Source organism: Cynoglossus semilaevis, chromosome 19 (assembly GCF_000523025.1).
Source record: "Cynoglossus semilaevis isolate Cse_v1.0 chromosome 19, Cse_v1.0, whole genome shotgun sequence".
NCBI lineage: Eukaryota > Metazoa > Chordata > Actinopteri > Pleuronectiformes > Cynoglossidae > Cynoglossus > Cynoglossus semilaevis.
Window position 1 is genome coordinate 11,064,622 of NC_024325.1, and position 16,073 is coordinate 11,080,694.

General features: G+C 40.7%; 3 protein-coding genes across 3 annotated transcripts in view; 1 reads left to right on the plus strand and 2 right to left on the minus strand.

The window, feature by feature from the left end:
* The window catches only part of stk10 (serine/threonine kinase 10), a 28,133-nt gene extending 21,120 nt beyond the window's left edge, over positions 1-7,013 (minus strand). The window contains exon 1 of the mRNA XM_008332924.3: positions 6,319-7,013. Coding sequence (XP_008331146.2) covers positions 6,319-6,477 — 159 coding nt within the window. The 5' untranslated portion in view covers positions 6,478-7,013. The remainder of the gene's footprint in view (positions 1-6,318) is intronic.
* Positions 7,014-8,078: 1,065 nt separating this feature from the next.
* On the minus strand, positions 8,079-9,447 carry cytl1 (cytokine like 1). The gene is made up of 3 exons (XM_025065959.1): positions 9,065-9,447; positions 8,919-8,963; positions 8,079-8,620 (listed from the first exon to the last, which is right to left on the minus strand). Exons 1-3 carry the CDS (start codon positions 9,293-9,295, stop codon positions 8,393-8,395), a joined length of 504 nt encoding a protein of 167 aa, XP_024921727.1. The 5' UTR covers positions 9,296-9,447; the 3' UTR covers positions 8,079-8,392.
* Positions 9,448-11,864: 2,417 nt separating this feature from the next.
* stk32a (serine/threonine kinase 32A) overlaps positions 11,865-16,073 on the plus strand; it is a 34,647-nt gene continuing 30,438 nt past the window's right edge. Inside the window, exons 1-2 of the mRNA XM_008332925.3 lie at positions 11,865-12,300; positions 13,195-13,521. Of these exons, the coding sequence (XP_008331147.1) occupies positions 13,470-13,521 (52 nt within the window). The 5' untranslated portion in view covers positions 11,865-12,300; positions 13,195-13,469. The remainder of the gene's footprint in view (positions 12,301-13,194; positions 13,522-16,073) is intronic.

Consider the following 16,073-nt stretch of genomic DNA (forward strand, 5'->3'; position numbering starts at 1 on the left):
CTAATTGTGCAACAGCTTAATTATAAGTTTGCATTCTATTTTGCCTATTTTTGGCTTTTTTTTCCAGCCTAGAATCTGCAATTTGGAAAGCACTCATTGCCAAATTAGTGTGAGAAAATTTCAGAGGATGAAAACAACTGCTCCTCTGCTTACTCCCTGCAGAAATGTGTCACATTTGAAGTAAAAGAATAATATATTAAACAGCAAAGTCCCAAATTAACAATTCGATTTATTTAAGCGACAACAAGATTATCATAACATACTTAGTTTTTTATGGACATTGGCAGATTTTCTGTATGGATTTGGGGAAAAAAAATCAGCTTCCATATCTAATATTCCTTTATAAGGTATAGAAGTGGCTTTTTTATCTCAAAATCCAGCCCCTGTCTCAGTATATTCTTCTCAAAATGAAGTCATAGTTTGATGTTTTAATTAAAAATCCTTTGTAACAATTAATTAAGGGGCTAAAATTAAGTAATTCAACTTCTAAAAAAAAAAAGAAAAGACACATGATGCTGTCATTTTAATTAGACTGTGTGCTTTTGCTCGTACTATAAATAGAATGTTCTAAATTTTGGACTTTGAGCGGATTTTACTGCTAAACAACCCATCTCAGTTATAAAGTAAAAAAGTAAATGACGCATGTTGTCGGCAGCTGGCCACCCGCGCAGGCAGCTGCTAACAAGATGTTTACATGAAACACCAAAAAATCCACTGATGAAAAAAAACAAATAAAGGGAAGATATTGGAGAGGCCAAACGTCAGGGGCTGACACAGAAGACACTGTGAATCATCAGATAATAACGCCACGTACGTACGAGATGGAGGAAGGAGGACTTTAGTTAGCCACACAGTGCTGCGGCTGTAGCCGTCCTTGGAGAAAAAAACGCTACACTGTGTCTCCTCTGTCCTCCACTCCGCTCCAGAGAGGAACAACAACAGTCTTCAGCCTTGTTTGGGTCTGGTTTCCATAGAGGAAGAAGGAAGGGCGGCATGGTTCTGCTCCACTTTGTACCTCTAGCGTTACACCCCTCTTTGGGTGTTTAACCCGTGGTACATTATCAACTTGGCTTTCAAGTAGGTGAAGTGCAAGAGTATCACCTGATGGAGCCAACCTGGCAGAAAAACAAAGGCCTTCCCTGCACTCTAAACTGCTTTTAGAGGACAGATGAGTGGGATCGCTGACGACGTACACGTTAACACGCCTGTTCACCACCTCCACTCTCTGCTGCACTCACTTCCTTTGTCTGTCGCCCTATTCATATCATCTCTTCCTGTCTGTCATGTCTACCTAGAATCAGAGAGAGGAAAACTGGAAAAGGCAGATGTTACTGACGTGATGGCACACAAACACACAGGGTCAAGTAAACACGCCTTTACCAACCAGGTGTGAGTGTCAGCAGTGTTTCTTTTACAGTTCACCTGTCTTAAAGTTAGGGGTAAATGTTCTTTTCAGTCTTTGACATTCTGCAACAAACGGCAGATCAAATAAAACAACTCACCTTGACTAATTTAATTATTAACCAGGTTAAGATTCAATGTGGGTAGTTATTTATTAGCTTACTAAATAACTAACCATTGCAGAAGACTTACTAAAACTTTTTAAGTTGAGTATTGTGGTTTAGAGCTGCAGTGGGTTAGTTACTAGTTCTGACAACTTTTTTAAAATTCTCTATTTTTCTTCTTTCTTACTGACAGAGAACATCCCTTCTGTTGGTGTCTGAGGTTTAGGATCACTGCTGCCTAATAATGTAGTGAGCACACTGTACATTTTAACTGCGTACTGTTCAAATAATTACATCCTCAACGAACCAGAACAACCTGATAACCAATAACACACAGGGCTTCCCCTCAGGTCAGTCAACTCCAAGATGAATTAATAGACTAGATATCTCTTCAGCCTGCATTGGGTTTTGTAATCTCCACATACACATACACACACACACACCCTGCGGGGAGAATGTGTGTGAGTTTAGACCTTTGCCCCCTTATAATCCTGTAGAACCTACACCATGACAGCAGCAAATAAATCCTCCCGTGTCAGCAGACGCCCACGGAAGTGATGATCTCTCAATTCATATCAACAAAGTTCAAGGTTGGACATAAGGTTACGTCATAGTGTCTGTTTCTGATTGGAGTCCTGTCGCTCAAACTGTGTTTAACTGTCAGATTAAAAAAGTGATGTTGATAGTTGTTGTACTGTACAGCTGGTACAGCATGTCTGGTACAATACATGCTGCACTGATAAAACTTTGGAATTGGTTTTTAATTTGAGATTCAAACACCAGAAGTGAACATAGAGAGCAGCAAAAAAACAATTTGAATTATTATATATAAATATGTAAATATATATATATAAATGCATCCAACAGCTATGAAAAACAAAAAGGAATTCTTCACTAAACAATGACTATTTAATGTCCATGTCCTGTCATAGAATCACATTGGTAAATATTCAGTATCTATAAAGTTTTGTTGACCAATAAAATCATTCAAAACTTGAATGAATAAAACAACAACATCCCCATTTATTAAACTTGATACTACATCAGCAGATCAACAACGTAGTAAAGAAAACACTATGAAAAACAAGTATGAACTGAAATTGAAATTGTATTTCCATATGAAAACAAGAAAAGCTTGAATTTATGTTTTTGCTTTTCCTCCTTTGAAGCCCTGAACAGAGCGCGGCTCAGAAGCTAAGACCTCATACTGAGGAAGTTGTGGGTACATTCAGGATGTCAAGAGATTTCTGTGCCTTGAGTTAAATACAACTTACTAAAGGAGAGGAAATTGTTACTCTGCACAGTGAACCGGAACAGTGAGACGCACTGACATGTCTTTGTTTATCAGTGATTCATTCTCATGTGTGACCTTCTATATTCCCTTTCTAAGGGCAGGAAACTCATGATACAGTAGCTGAACACCAGTTTCCCAAAATGAAGGAATGCACGTGAACACACCATCCAATTTCTGTTATTTTAACTTATAATTAAAACAGAAATGATAAATGCTGATGCTGCATTCTTTAAAGGGTTACACCGGTTACTCAGGGCCCACGCCCACAAGCAGGTTCCTTATCAGGCACTGTGCATCCAGCTGGCCACTCAGATTAGACAGCGACATTCCCATACGACAAAGTTCAACTTTAAAGCCCTTTAACTCAACTCTGTCGGCTCATGAACCTTCAGAAAACCTAACATGAACTTTTATTTAAATAATCTTCATTCTATTCTACTGCTGCTGAGCTGGAGCCAATGGCAGCAGCAGCAGCATCGGTCGAGGCCACGGCTCTGTTTGGCTCGGTCCACACACACATGTCGTGAACTCTACAGGTTTACCCTGTCTTTTATTCCTACGGTCAATCCTGAGCTTTGGGATTTTGAGAACAAGATTCTCTCTACAAGTCCATACAGAAAGACAGGGAGTTAAACCAGCAACTCGTGATCGTCTTGCTGTAAGGCAGGAGCTCTGACCACTTCCTCCACTGTGTGCCTCCACCCAAACTATTAACTCCGACGTTCGTAACTTTGGGTCAAACTATGGTATTTACTCTTGTTCAGTAGAACAGAGACGGTGTATTCGATCTCTGTTTCAACTTTATATTTATGACGCACACACTCATGTATATATTGTATATTACACACACTGCACAACTCCTCTGGCACAATTAAGGCTCAGGCTTAGAGCCGTGCATTATACAGGCTGACACAGACGCAGTCGGCGGCTGTCAACCCTCAAAGGGACTGAACGGAGCATAACCCTGCAGCCGGCTCGTGTCTATGGAAACATTTCATGAGCAGCAGCAGCAGCAGCAGCAGGGCAATGTGCTCAGTCGCACGTGGCTCATTAATTAGTGACAGCAACCATACACAACTGCATGCTTCACTTGCAGCCGCGCACCAACTGTGCAACTCATGGCAGACACCATCCTGACACACTGGACGGACGAGAACGAAGACATTTTCTTGTCATGACTGCAAGAGTTATGGCAGCGATGGGGGATCGCTGGTTAATGACTACAATTACAGCGGCATGCTAGCTTCTCCGAGATGCATCAAAACAGTGTCACTTAAAAAAAAACACACAAAAAAAACACAAAAATTGACTGCAGTGCTTCATGACAGGAAAATGTCGTTCGTTCTCGTCTGTCCAGTGTTTCAGGATGGTGTCGTCAATTGCACAATTAGTTGCACAATATATAAAAATATATATTTAAAATACTAATTCATATTTACTTTGATCCAAGCAGATTCCAGTTTCCAAGGTTTTAAGCATGCATGTATGTTGTTGGTCAATGTTAAGGTCGACTACAGCAGACAATACATGGAGAGGTTGTTGACTGTAGCACTTGTTTACACCTGACACTGTACTGTAACCCTATGACCATGAAAACATGAGATGTAAACAACAGGTTATTGTGAAAACAAATGTTGGAAATAAACACGGACACGTGTTGGTTTTTTCTGTTTCTGTGTTTCAGGAGCGTTTTCCATCGACAGTCAACTTCTTGCTAATGTCCTCTCCCTATTTATGGCTAATCTTCAGCCTCTTCAGCCTCTTCAGTTCACTGTAAACATTTTAAACTTACTTTCAGCTCTCGTTGGGATAATAATTGTTAGCACCCTTGTTGTACATTGACAATTTTCTTAACTATTTTTTTTATCATCTGTGTAGACTCTACACTAACCTTTAGTGTTCTTCTAACAATATTTATAATATACCACCACTATGTTGTTAATACTTAATAATCCCATGATTATCCAATTTTATTAATTTTCTATCAATAACATTAAAAAATGTTATTTTCTCTGAATTGCTTAAAAAAATATATTAGTTACTATATGATGTTATTTGTTTCAAAGTATCAAACTTGGCTAAGTGCATACACTTTCCGTGCCTTAGATCAGGAAATCTTTACTGTTTGTTTTGCAGGCCAATAGAAGTAAGTTTGGGTTGTTTTTTTTAACTGAAGTGCAGTTACACCCACAGACACTGGATACAAAGAAGAGCTTTAATGGTAACCGAGGGCCTGTGGCTTTAATGTGATCTTTCCCTTCAACTTCCTGTAATATTGAGTACAGTTTGCTGCCTGAGTGGTTGACGCTCCTGGCAGTGTTTAAGGTACAGCCGCCTCTGTCCAATATGACTCTTTATCCTCCTCCCACATCCAACAACATCATCACTGCTGCAGACTTTGATTCTTTAAAAAGTGACAAATCAGTGATACCATCTTTAACAACAGAATCTATGCTCTGATTAACCATTTGAGACCCCTACCTCCCACAGATGAGCAGATTATGCTGAGGTTTGAGAGACACTAGAGGAAGTTGCTCCCACAGTTTCCTCCAGCGACCCATTATTTGCACCCACTCAGTCTGACAGCTGCAGGTGTGGAGCTGTCCTCCACAGACATTTGTGACAAAGTGACAAATCCCTGTTCCCCCACACACACACCAGATATATACAATTTAGCTTCATCTAAACTGAGGCTCTTTGACACAAAAACCTTTTCTTAAAACAGTACTCAGGGTTGAGTTGCTGCATATAAAGTATATACCTAAACAAGGTGGAGTCCTCCATAAAAACCTGCATTTACTGCCCAACGCAAACCTCTGCTAAAGCATCACTTCTTCCAGTGAGGCCCACCGATGTGTCAAAGAGCTGCACTGTGCTCGCTGGGCCGGACAGACACTGAGGTCCTGTGCTGTGTTTCACACAGACGGAACTGACCAGCGAGCAGATCCAGATTAAATAACCACTCTGAGCCAAATGTGCTGCAGGGCTGCTGAGGTTTGACCAGTGCCTAACCAAGGGTACTTTCACTGCCCCTGGTTGGTTTGATTTACACTGGAGGGGCAGCCAGTGCAGGAAGTCAAGGAAAAAGTGAGATGTGTGGGGAAAGTTGCGCTGCAACATCCCTACAGTAAACTGTTGATTAAAGCCAATTATTGGGAAGCTGCAGGGTTTGCTTTGAAGCTTTTTGTTATTACTGCCACTTATTCTGTTTAAGGTGTAGATGTCAAATCTTATTTCTACTCAATGACTATGAAATCCTTCGATTTATCTTGTTTCGATCTCCTAGTTTACCTGAGTGAAGACTACTTCCTGAGTTTTATTTTTTTAGTGGCACTGCTGTCAGGCGACATAGTTCAAATGTTAGTCACAGTGACAGCAATGATGAGAGAGTCAAGCATCCTCTCAATGGTGACAGGAAGTAGGTGACACCCTTAAAATATGAGTACATAAAACATGAACTGAAGTGACAAAATGCTTCAGAATCTGGGGTGGAAAAAAGCCAAACTCGCTCAAACTTACCTTGTAGACCTTTCCAAAGGCACCGTCACCAAGCTCGCCAATAATTTCCCAAATGTCATTGGGGTTAACGTCCCGGCGAACGTGCTCATACTGCTTGAGCTTCTTTTTGATTTCAATCGTAGGCAGGCGAAGAATTTTGCTGAACCTCGCTAGTGCCATATTCTCAAAAAATAATAGCAACAAAAAATAATGTGGTATAAAAAACTATGGCTCTCTACACAGAGGGCATGACGCAGGCACAGACGCGCAACGCGATCAAAATGTTTTTTTAAAAATCGTTGTACTTCCCTATACTTCACTATAAAAAGTAAAATAAAAACAAGACTTATTCGTCTCCTTCCATGTCAGCCAGCTGTGACCATCTCTATTTTCCGGCTGTGCAGTTAAAACATGAGAGAATAATCCCGTTCACTGACTGCGGTATTGCTGAAGGAGGCACGTTGACCACCTGCCGTTGATGACAGCGACTGGAGCGACTGGAGCGTCTGCCGCTGCTGCCGCTTTCTATGATCAACTTGTTGATTCAAACTACGCTTCAAGCCCCACCTTGTGGCCCAACAGACACTCCCTCTCACTGCCGTCATGGAAATGTAGTTTCTTAGAAAGAACAAGCTGTTGTCATGACGTCTCCTGTGAGTTAAATGGACTTCATGTCCGGGTTGGTGAGCACGCACTCCCCCTAATGTCCAACAGCGGTAGTGCCGGAAACTACACTGAAGAACGTGCGTAGGTTGTTGTTGATTGTTGTAATTAATTAATTAATTATTATGTCCAGTCAACCGTTTCTTTAAAGTGCTGGACCATTACTACAAGGTCTACATTTAAAATGTGATTTATTAGAGTTTTTTTTATATTATGTGGAGAAGATGACTCACGGTCAGGTGACAGTTGATTTGTTACTAATCTGGTTAATATGATTCTTTGATCGTTGTTCTTTAATGACTTTATTCCAGTTTTCTTCTAAGTCAAACAGCCTCAGGCTGGTTAGGATTGACGTCCAACCATGGCTAACTTCAAGGTTTACAAACAATGCTACTCTGCCCTCTACTGGCAGACTAGGTTAGGTGAGCCCAAAAAATAAGTTTAGAAAAATGTTTACACGATATCGTCAATGATAAAAAGGTGTAAAATAATAATAATGCCCCTGGAAGATGCAACTCTTGACATGTGCCTTTATCCAGACTTTATGCAACGTTTGATGACTTAATGAGTTGTGGGAAGAAAGTAGTCTCAACATCTAGCACATGTTAATGTTTGTCTCTTAATAGTGTTGCCTGAAATTAAGTCTAATGAAAAATCTACAAATCCACTCAGAGTTAACAGTTTGTTTACTCTGAAACAATTGGGGGGGAGAGGGGGAACACAAAGCAAATGACAGTTCGAAATACAAAGAGTTATACTATAACTATACAGCAATATAGCTAACTATATATAGCTTTTTAAAGGAGTCAGTGGAACGAATTATTCAATAGTGTCCTGTTAAATATTTTATGACTTGTGTAACCAAAAAACAATCAACAACAAGGGTTGTTATGGTGTAAATATCGTGCTGTTTATTATAAAAGAAAGCCCAGAAAAAATATATATATTCATGGTTGTTTAAAAAGAATGTAAGATGTAAAAATGTGACTTAAAGCATTTCATTTATAATAAAAAAGCGATGATAATAATAAACGTAGATAGCATATTTGTAAAATAAACATATATTTTTCTTTTAGTTAATGTAGTAATATGCAGATTGTTCGTGAAAACGGCTTCTCTCTTTCTCTAATAGTAGAGTGATCTAATAGAGGTGATGTTAGAAAAAATAATGTCGTTCCAGAGCAGCACAGTCAAAGCTTGTGAACACCAACTCCTGCAGAAACAGAGGGGGGCGCCATTAGACAAGATGGATCAATACTCGTTCAGAAAACTCAAGTTGTTCATGTGTGTCAAAAATCTATGACAACAAATCTCCACATACAGTATGTCTTGGATTATTTGTTTTGTAACGGCAATATATTGGTCAATTACAGTATCAAGCAGTTTAATTATATATAATGTATATTTCAAACCAATGTGTGTTTCCTGAAGCTCATGAGCCAGAGTTTTCTTCGTGATACAGTTTGGATTGTGATGCACACCTGTACAGACACCTTCTCTCACTGTCTCTTACCCCATGGCACTTCTCCGACATGAAGATGAAGAGCTGTCTCAGGTTGGATCCCAGCCTCCACACATCTCTGGTGTAGGCGCAGCGGCGCTCTCTCAGGCCGTCCACCAGGGAGATGTAGGTCCTCATTTTGTACATCACACATCCATTCTGACAGAGACAGTAACAATTAGTGTCACTTTGCATGATTTAGGGGGATTCGGTGAGACAGACCAAACACCACTGAGGTTGGTGCTGAGCTGTTTAGACCGCCAGATAAGCCAAAGAAGAAAACACAGCACAGTAAACATGTTTAACATCTCTGTTGACATTTTGTGTCATGGAGTAAATTCATTCTTTCATCATAAAACTGACTGAAACGTGTTGGTTTCTTCTGGTTCCTGCAGTCCTTTAAAAATGTACACATACATCTTGTAAGTATTGATGTAGAAATGAGATGAATACTCACATGGATATCAAGGTGGAGGTCTGGCATGTGTGCCATGCAATAAGTCTGGTTGAAAAAAAACATTAAATATCAATTCCTGTGATGCCTCAATTTACCTTAAAAAAACTAAGTCAATATTACACTTATCTAATGAGATTTCCACTTACAGTTTCCGGGGCCCTCTTCAGATAAGCTGCCCAGTGGGTGAGGTCTCGTGCCATGTTCAGTACCTTGCTGTAGCAGGTGGGTGGGATGAAAGGGTAGTTGAGCACCAACGGCACCAGAGATGAAATAAGCAAGAAGTGATAAAGGATCGCCATGACTGTCTGACTGCTGCAGCACAAAGTCTTTGTTTGTTTGTCCGTGTCGGCGATGCTCGACTGCAGCCACGTATGCATGTGGATGAATTCTAACACACCCCTGTGTTTACTCCAGAACAATTAGTGGTTTTATTTCACTGAGGGATTTAGCCCAGGCATCGCCATGGTCAGACTGGAGAGCAACATGACCAGTAGTATCCACCTTGGGTCTGATGGGAAATATATGTACTGAATAGAACTAAATGTGTAGACTAAAAAAATAGGTTTTTACACAAGTGGAATGCCATGGAAATATTCTCAGAGACAAAAAAAAATAGGTTTTTACACAAGTGGAATAAAGTTTTCAACCAAAAAAATTAAATTTAACCAAACTATGATTCATTTTAAATATTTATATTTTTAAATATTTTGTTGAACATTTTTTGTGTTCTCAATGTGATTCATATTATTGTATTCATCAGAAAAGATAAGTAAAACTTAAGTAAGAGATAAGTAAGAGAAGTAAAAATTACAGGACGAAATTGTCTTTCCTTCCACTAGACGGCGGTGGGTTTAAACTTAACTCTTTACATCTCAACCGTCATCTATAACTGCCAGATGTTCAGTCATTCATTCATCTACCACTTAATCCTCCAAAGGTCGCAGGGGTGGCAGGAGCCAATCCCTGCAGTTATCTAGAGTTGGTACAACGTGTACTATTCAGCAGTACTTCATAGGGTCGCACAGAGAGAATTCAGAGAGAGCAGTTAAACCTCAACCTGTGTGTGTTTAGACAGTGGGAGGAAACGTGTAGACAACAGGCATGCATTAACTTCTGCATTATAAGTCGTCTCCTTCATGTCCAAATGTGATGGGATGGTGTCATCACTCATCTAATTTGATGGAGCAACACACTTCCTGGTGCTGTCAAAGGCCCGATCAGGGATCGTGCTGCCTTTGAGTGATTCCCGTTACATTGCCATGCTGCCTTTGAGTGATTCCCGTTACATATGAGCGATGTAACGCAATGTGAAGATGGATGGCCCACCAGGAGGGTGTCTTGTCGTGATGGAAGAGGAGAACGAGAAAGCAAACGTGCTGGGTGCAGAGTAAGCATATCCCTGTTCTCTGGGTACCAACACTCGGACGTCCTCGGCCAACTCTTCACCTTGGCCTCCAAAGATTACCATGGGACACACATGACCTGTCTGTCTACATAAGTGATGAAAGCGTTGCTGACCATGGTGGTGGAAGTGATGGTGATAAGGCAGGTGTTGACACAGGAGGGAGACCATTTTACTGCGGTAAACACTTTTGGGTTCTGAATCCCTGGCTATTACCATTTGGATTTGATCTAAAAATAGAAAAAAGAAAAAAGCGGGGAGTTGCTATTGGCCAGTTTTGCCATTTCTGCTGAAGCACATACAGTATATATAAATATATGTAATCCAAGATTACTGAACAAGTCAAAGCATGTTATTACTTTTTCTAGACACCTTATCTTCCCTCTGCCATGACCTTGGTTTAAGTCCCTTCAATTTCCAAACCAAATGCACTCTGCTCAGTCCTCATCCCTTCAATGAGGTCATGGCTGTACGTGTTTCTTTTGTGACATCACCTCAAAATACTGCTGACAGTCCTGTTAGTACACATGCTCACTCTGCTACAGCCTGTGATGAGATGTGCTCCGTGTTTTGAAAGGGTCTCTTATTTTCATCTATAGCTCGAGACCTCCCTGACCTTCCTGACAGATAATATGCTTTTCTGCTCGCTCCTGTGGGCTCTCTACACCGTCACTCCAGGGCCTGCCGCTTTGTTTGCAGTCTGTGAGTCCTTCAGCTGCTCTCTAGAGATCCTGACACTTTGACTGCCCTGGTCTTATTTTGGAGACCGCTCATATTTCTCCGGGCGAAAATGTAGAAGGAAGTGACATTTTGTAAGCGGCTACTTCTTGAGTCATTCATGACTGTGATTCAGCTTCAAAATACAAAAATTAATCTGTAAAAATTAGACTGTGCAGAATAATTTTGTAGGTTTATTTTTTAAAATTATTTTGTATTTTCTGTCTCCTTGTCGGTTTTTTATGGTCTTTTACACCTTTTTATGAAACTGTTTTTATTCCATTTTTCTCGTTCTTCTCTTTCTAGCTGACTTGTAACCCTGCTGTATAGAAAATAGAACTTGATCGGTGCAGTTAGAGTGATTCCAAATCAACATAAAATCACATTTCACTCAGTTTCTGACTGAAGCTGCAGGAGGATGTTACTGTTACACTGCTGAACATCTATTAGGCAGCCTGTGCTCATCAGCTACAGTTAAAATGCACCTGGGGCATTGTGACAACCTGCTGCTTAAGCATACTGGCATAACCTCAAGGGGGCGCTAAACGTGTAGCAGAATGTAACAGCAGGCATGACATGAAAACTAACACTTTCTATTAAGAAGCATACGTTTCGATTCAATTACACAATGTATTGGAAGCAGACCAATAGGAATCGTGTATTTCCAAACCAACGATATTCTGGGGTTTATTAAGTTCAGGAGTTTTTACTATTAACCTATTCTGATAAGCACGTGATTAAATGTAATGACGAGTGAGATTTAAATGCTTGTAAAATTCATGGGGTCTGTAGGGGGATAATAGTTGGGGGGGGGGATGTATGAACGAGTAACGTGAGGGAACTCTTGAGTCCCTTAAACACAGTCCACAGCTACAGCTGCCGTGCCTCTGCAGACGCACGGCTGTGAACCGGCAGCGCATGTAGACACTGATGTACTGGTCAGTGGTTCACCGGAGCAACACGACGAGTTCGGTTCTTTATACTTCCTCCTTATTCTTCCTATGACAACAATACAGTTTTCTTATTGGACTACATTCTTGGCGCCGCAAGTGCCGTCTCGCAGCTGCGTGCCTCAGACTCAGTCATTTCTTCGGGTGACCGCCGGCGCCCGGTGCGTAGTCTGCGTTGCAGCCGTTGTCCGGACGCAGGATAAGTGATGGATGCAGTGTACTTCCAGCGCTGTTGCTTTGCCCTGGCTTCACATCTCTGCGGCAGACAGCACTAGAAATGTCCACGAGCTCCGCGAACCGTCCACGTCCCGAGGTAAGCGCACGGCTGCCCTGCATGGATGCAGGACGGAGGCTACTTTCTATTCCGATCAGATATGAACGGCTGGAGCGCAGTGTCCTCTGGTGACAGCGCAGCACTGCGGCTCCCCTGTACTCAGTCCTGACAATGTTTCATTGCTTTAATACAGTAATTACATTTTTGGAGGATTAGCTGGACTGACGTAACCACTTGCATGTGAGGATTTCCTCCAGTGTTGACACAGCACATTGAAGTTTGTCTGTAAAGTCCATCTCTGGACTCCTGTTCGGCGTGTATCGCATTTATTTAGTTAAAAATCAACAAAATAATAATAATAATAATAATAAAACACGTGAGCTAAATAGAATGCAGCCTCAAACCCAGGGAGTCAAACCAACTTATCCTGACTTGGCTTCTCCAACATAACTGTAATAATGCGCTTAGGATTTAATTAAAATTACAATCACACAGCACTTTTTGTGTCTCCATATTTCTCCTAATGATGTTAACTGCTTGCAGAAAGCTCAGGAAGTCTCACACAGTGTTGGTCATTCTGACAGAATAAGCTGCACAGTCAAGCAATCTGTAAATGAAAAGCCTCCAAAATGTGATCTTTCCATTCATCACACACAGGGACACGGAGACACACAAATACACACTATAAACTCCCAGAATGATGTTTTAATGAAAACATAAAGATTTAATTATTAATAAAAAAGAGAGAGAGAAAGGAAACGTGGACTAGAGTATTTAGCTTTTCCTATCAGTTTGACCCTAAAATGTCTCACAACAAGTTCCAAAAAGATGTTTTCTCTCTTTTTGATATAAAAGAAATCCATGTTTTCGTTAATGTCTGCGTCCTTGTTCCTCCCCCCGACCCCCCTCTCTGTGCCCTGCCTTCATTTACAGGTTAGACTCTCAGTCAACAGAGAGCCCGAGTCACAAACATATCAACATTCTACTCCCGGCAGACCAGAGTAGTCTGTCTCACCGCCTTGATTGAAACTGCAGTAAAGACCAACAGGGCTGAGTGGTCCAGGACTTTTGGACTGTGTGTGTGTGTGTGTGTGTGAGGGGCTACCACCATTGACCAGGCTATGAGTGGTCTCAAAAAGGAGAGCCTTTCAATGCTGAGCTGAGCCAAGGGAGCAGAACAGGATTCAGGAACAGGAGGAAGAGCAGCCATGGGGCTCGGACAGTCCAGCAAGGCTCCGGTCACTGATGACACGGATGAGGGTGAGTTCTCAACCGTCCGGTAAATCCCGTCTGGCAAAATGTTCCTCCTGCCTCTGTGTTTGACTGGTAAATGGTGTAAGTTAAGTGTAGTGTCTGAAACAAGAAAAACTTGAGGTACAGATCAGTACAGACAAAGTAATTATTACATCATTTAAATATCTAACAATAACAAAAAAGTACTAATTAAGTACACGCTGTTTGTGGTTTAAATGTCCCTGCTCACATTCTACAGGATTCAAAGCTCTACTTGAATCCCATCATCCACCTCTCCTGCAGCCTTATCCCTGTGTATAATAAGTTATTCCTATTAGCTGAAAAGATGAAGTGCACTTACGGCCGATGTTATGCAGATTAGGTGCAATCAATCTTCCCCACAGATGGAAAAGGAGATGGAAAATTCCTTTTTGTCCTGGCAGTTTGAATTTGCCCAAGCTGCAGACTTGTCAAGCAGTTCTAGCTCAAATAAAAAGAGAATGATTAATGTTACATTTTCAATTTGTTTTATTGTAGGATGCTTTTTAAAAATATATATAAATAATTATGTATTATTATGTTTTTTTTAATTGATCCAGCTAATATTTGAAATGAATGATGGGAACTCAGGCATCGCTGAATGAGGTACGATATTATTTTCCTGACAAACTTGTGGAGTTGAATTAATTTATCCTATATTTTTGGGCAACCTGAGGATATAATAAAATGTAAATATTGATCAACGTCAGTCTATGATGAAAAAAATGATCATAGTAATTTTGTACTGTAAGTAGATTCATATACAGTTACAAACTGGACACAAAACGTTAAAAGTTTCCTAGTAGGATTTTCAAAGCTTGTTTTTATGCTGTGATATATTTTCATTGTGGCCCAGAGGCAAATATGCATTGTATTAGGAATACCACTCCAAGTGTAGCTTCTACTGTATATGCAGGTTTTCATGCATGGGTGATGTCACCAAGGGCAGAGGAGAAAATTAATACAGAGAAACATTTTTATTCCCATTTAAATCCCTGCAGCCTGGAAACACAGTAATCCCCGTGGATCTAACTCACATCACAGCGGATCCAAAGGGCTGTTCCTTGGCTTTGTTGTGACTATTTCACTGCCTCAAACCATATGCACTCCCAAGACACCTGTACATAAAGGGAAGGAGAAAAGGATGTAAAAAAATTTAAGATAAGCTAAGATATTAGCTTTCAAAATATGACATTTTGTGTATTTTTGTGTATTTTAATGGGGGTTATACACATGGACTTAGGGAACTCTAGTTTTAATCTCATAATTGAGGGTTAGTGGTCAATTGATGTTGATTATACATCATGCATCCACTCCTTTGATAGGCAATAAACATGCAAATTGAGTTTTCCACTTCTTATTTCAGAGGTCACAGGAGGGGAGGTCAGGCTCCAAACCTGGAACTGAGCATGACGAAATTGTAACATTTGAAAAATGTGTTTCATACAGTATATGAAGCAGAGAATGCTTTAAGGCCAAGGGATATTAACATTCATTTGCTATAACATAACAAATTTGGCAATAACACATTCAGTCATACTCTGTCAGAGTTAGACAAAGACTAAATATCTATATGGACAGACTTAACAAACATATTTGGAATGAGATTTCACACTCAGTAATTTGACTCAAATGCAGATTCAATTTGCATGATTTCCCATGCCGGCATGGTAGTTATCTTTACACTGAACCCAGACCAGTATAATCACCATGTGTGTTCCCTCTATGGGCCACAGAGAGTCAGGTAACCAAGTGACGAAGGAGATCCCCCCGTTATTGCTGATTATACCTGCTTCACATTGCAGCGTTCGCACATCCCAGGGGTTGTCTTTCAGTTGTCAGAGCAACAGTGGGAGCTCTAATGTGTCCTTAATGGTGGGTCCTGATGTAAGTGATTTACAGGCTTCTGCGTAAGAGCACGAACGAGCAGGGAGTGGGTGAGGGCCAGAGAGACAATGTGGGTACAGTGTCTCCTTCCTAACTTTTCTACCTGAGATCAAGTGTTAAAATGCAGCAGTGCTGGTAGCAGCAGCAGCAGCAGTGCTGTAATATAACAACAATATTTATACTTCATACACTCTACCGTCTACTACATTTAAGTAATTGAAATGTTGGCGTGGCTCCTGATGAATGTTTCCAGCGGTGAAATGATAAAAATGCCGAGTCTGCAGTGTAGCTGGAGAAGAACATATGGTGACACTCACTCCGCACTATTTGCTCAAATAAAAATCGACCCTTTGCACTTCCTGTGTGCGCTCGCTCTGTTCTGCCCACTATCTTTGACACAGTGTAAAAAAAAGAAGAGAAAATTCAAAATTCCAAAATTACACCAACTAATTAGTATATGTCAGCCAGTTTCCCTCTAATTTTAGCCAGACTGTAGGAGCGCTATCAGTCTTTCACTTATACCTGGGGAAATGTGATCATTACTTCCCACCATCCTCACAATCATCATCATCATCACAGTCGTGTCCTCTTGTTCCAGCGACACAGCTGTGTCTCTGAAAATCCCATTAGAGCTCAATCTTCAAGTAGCTCAG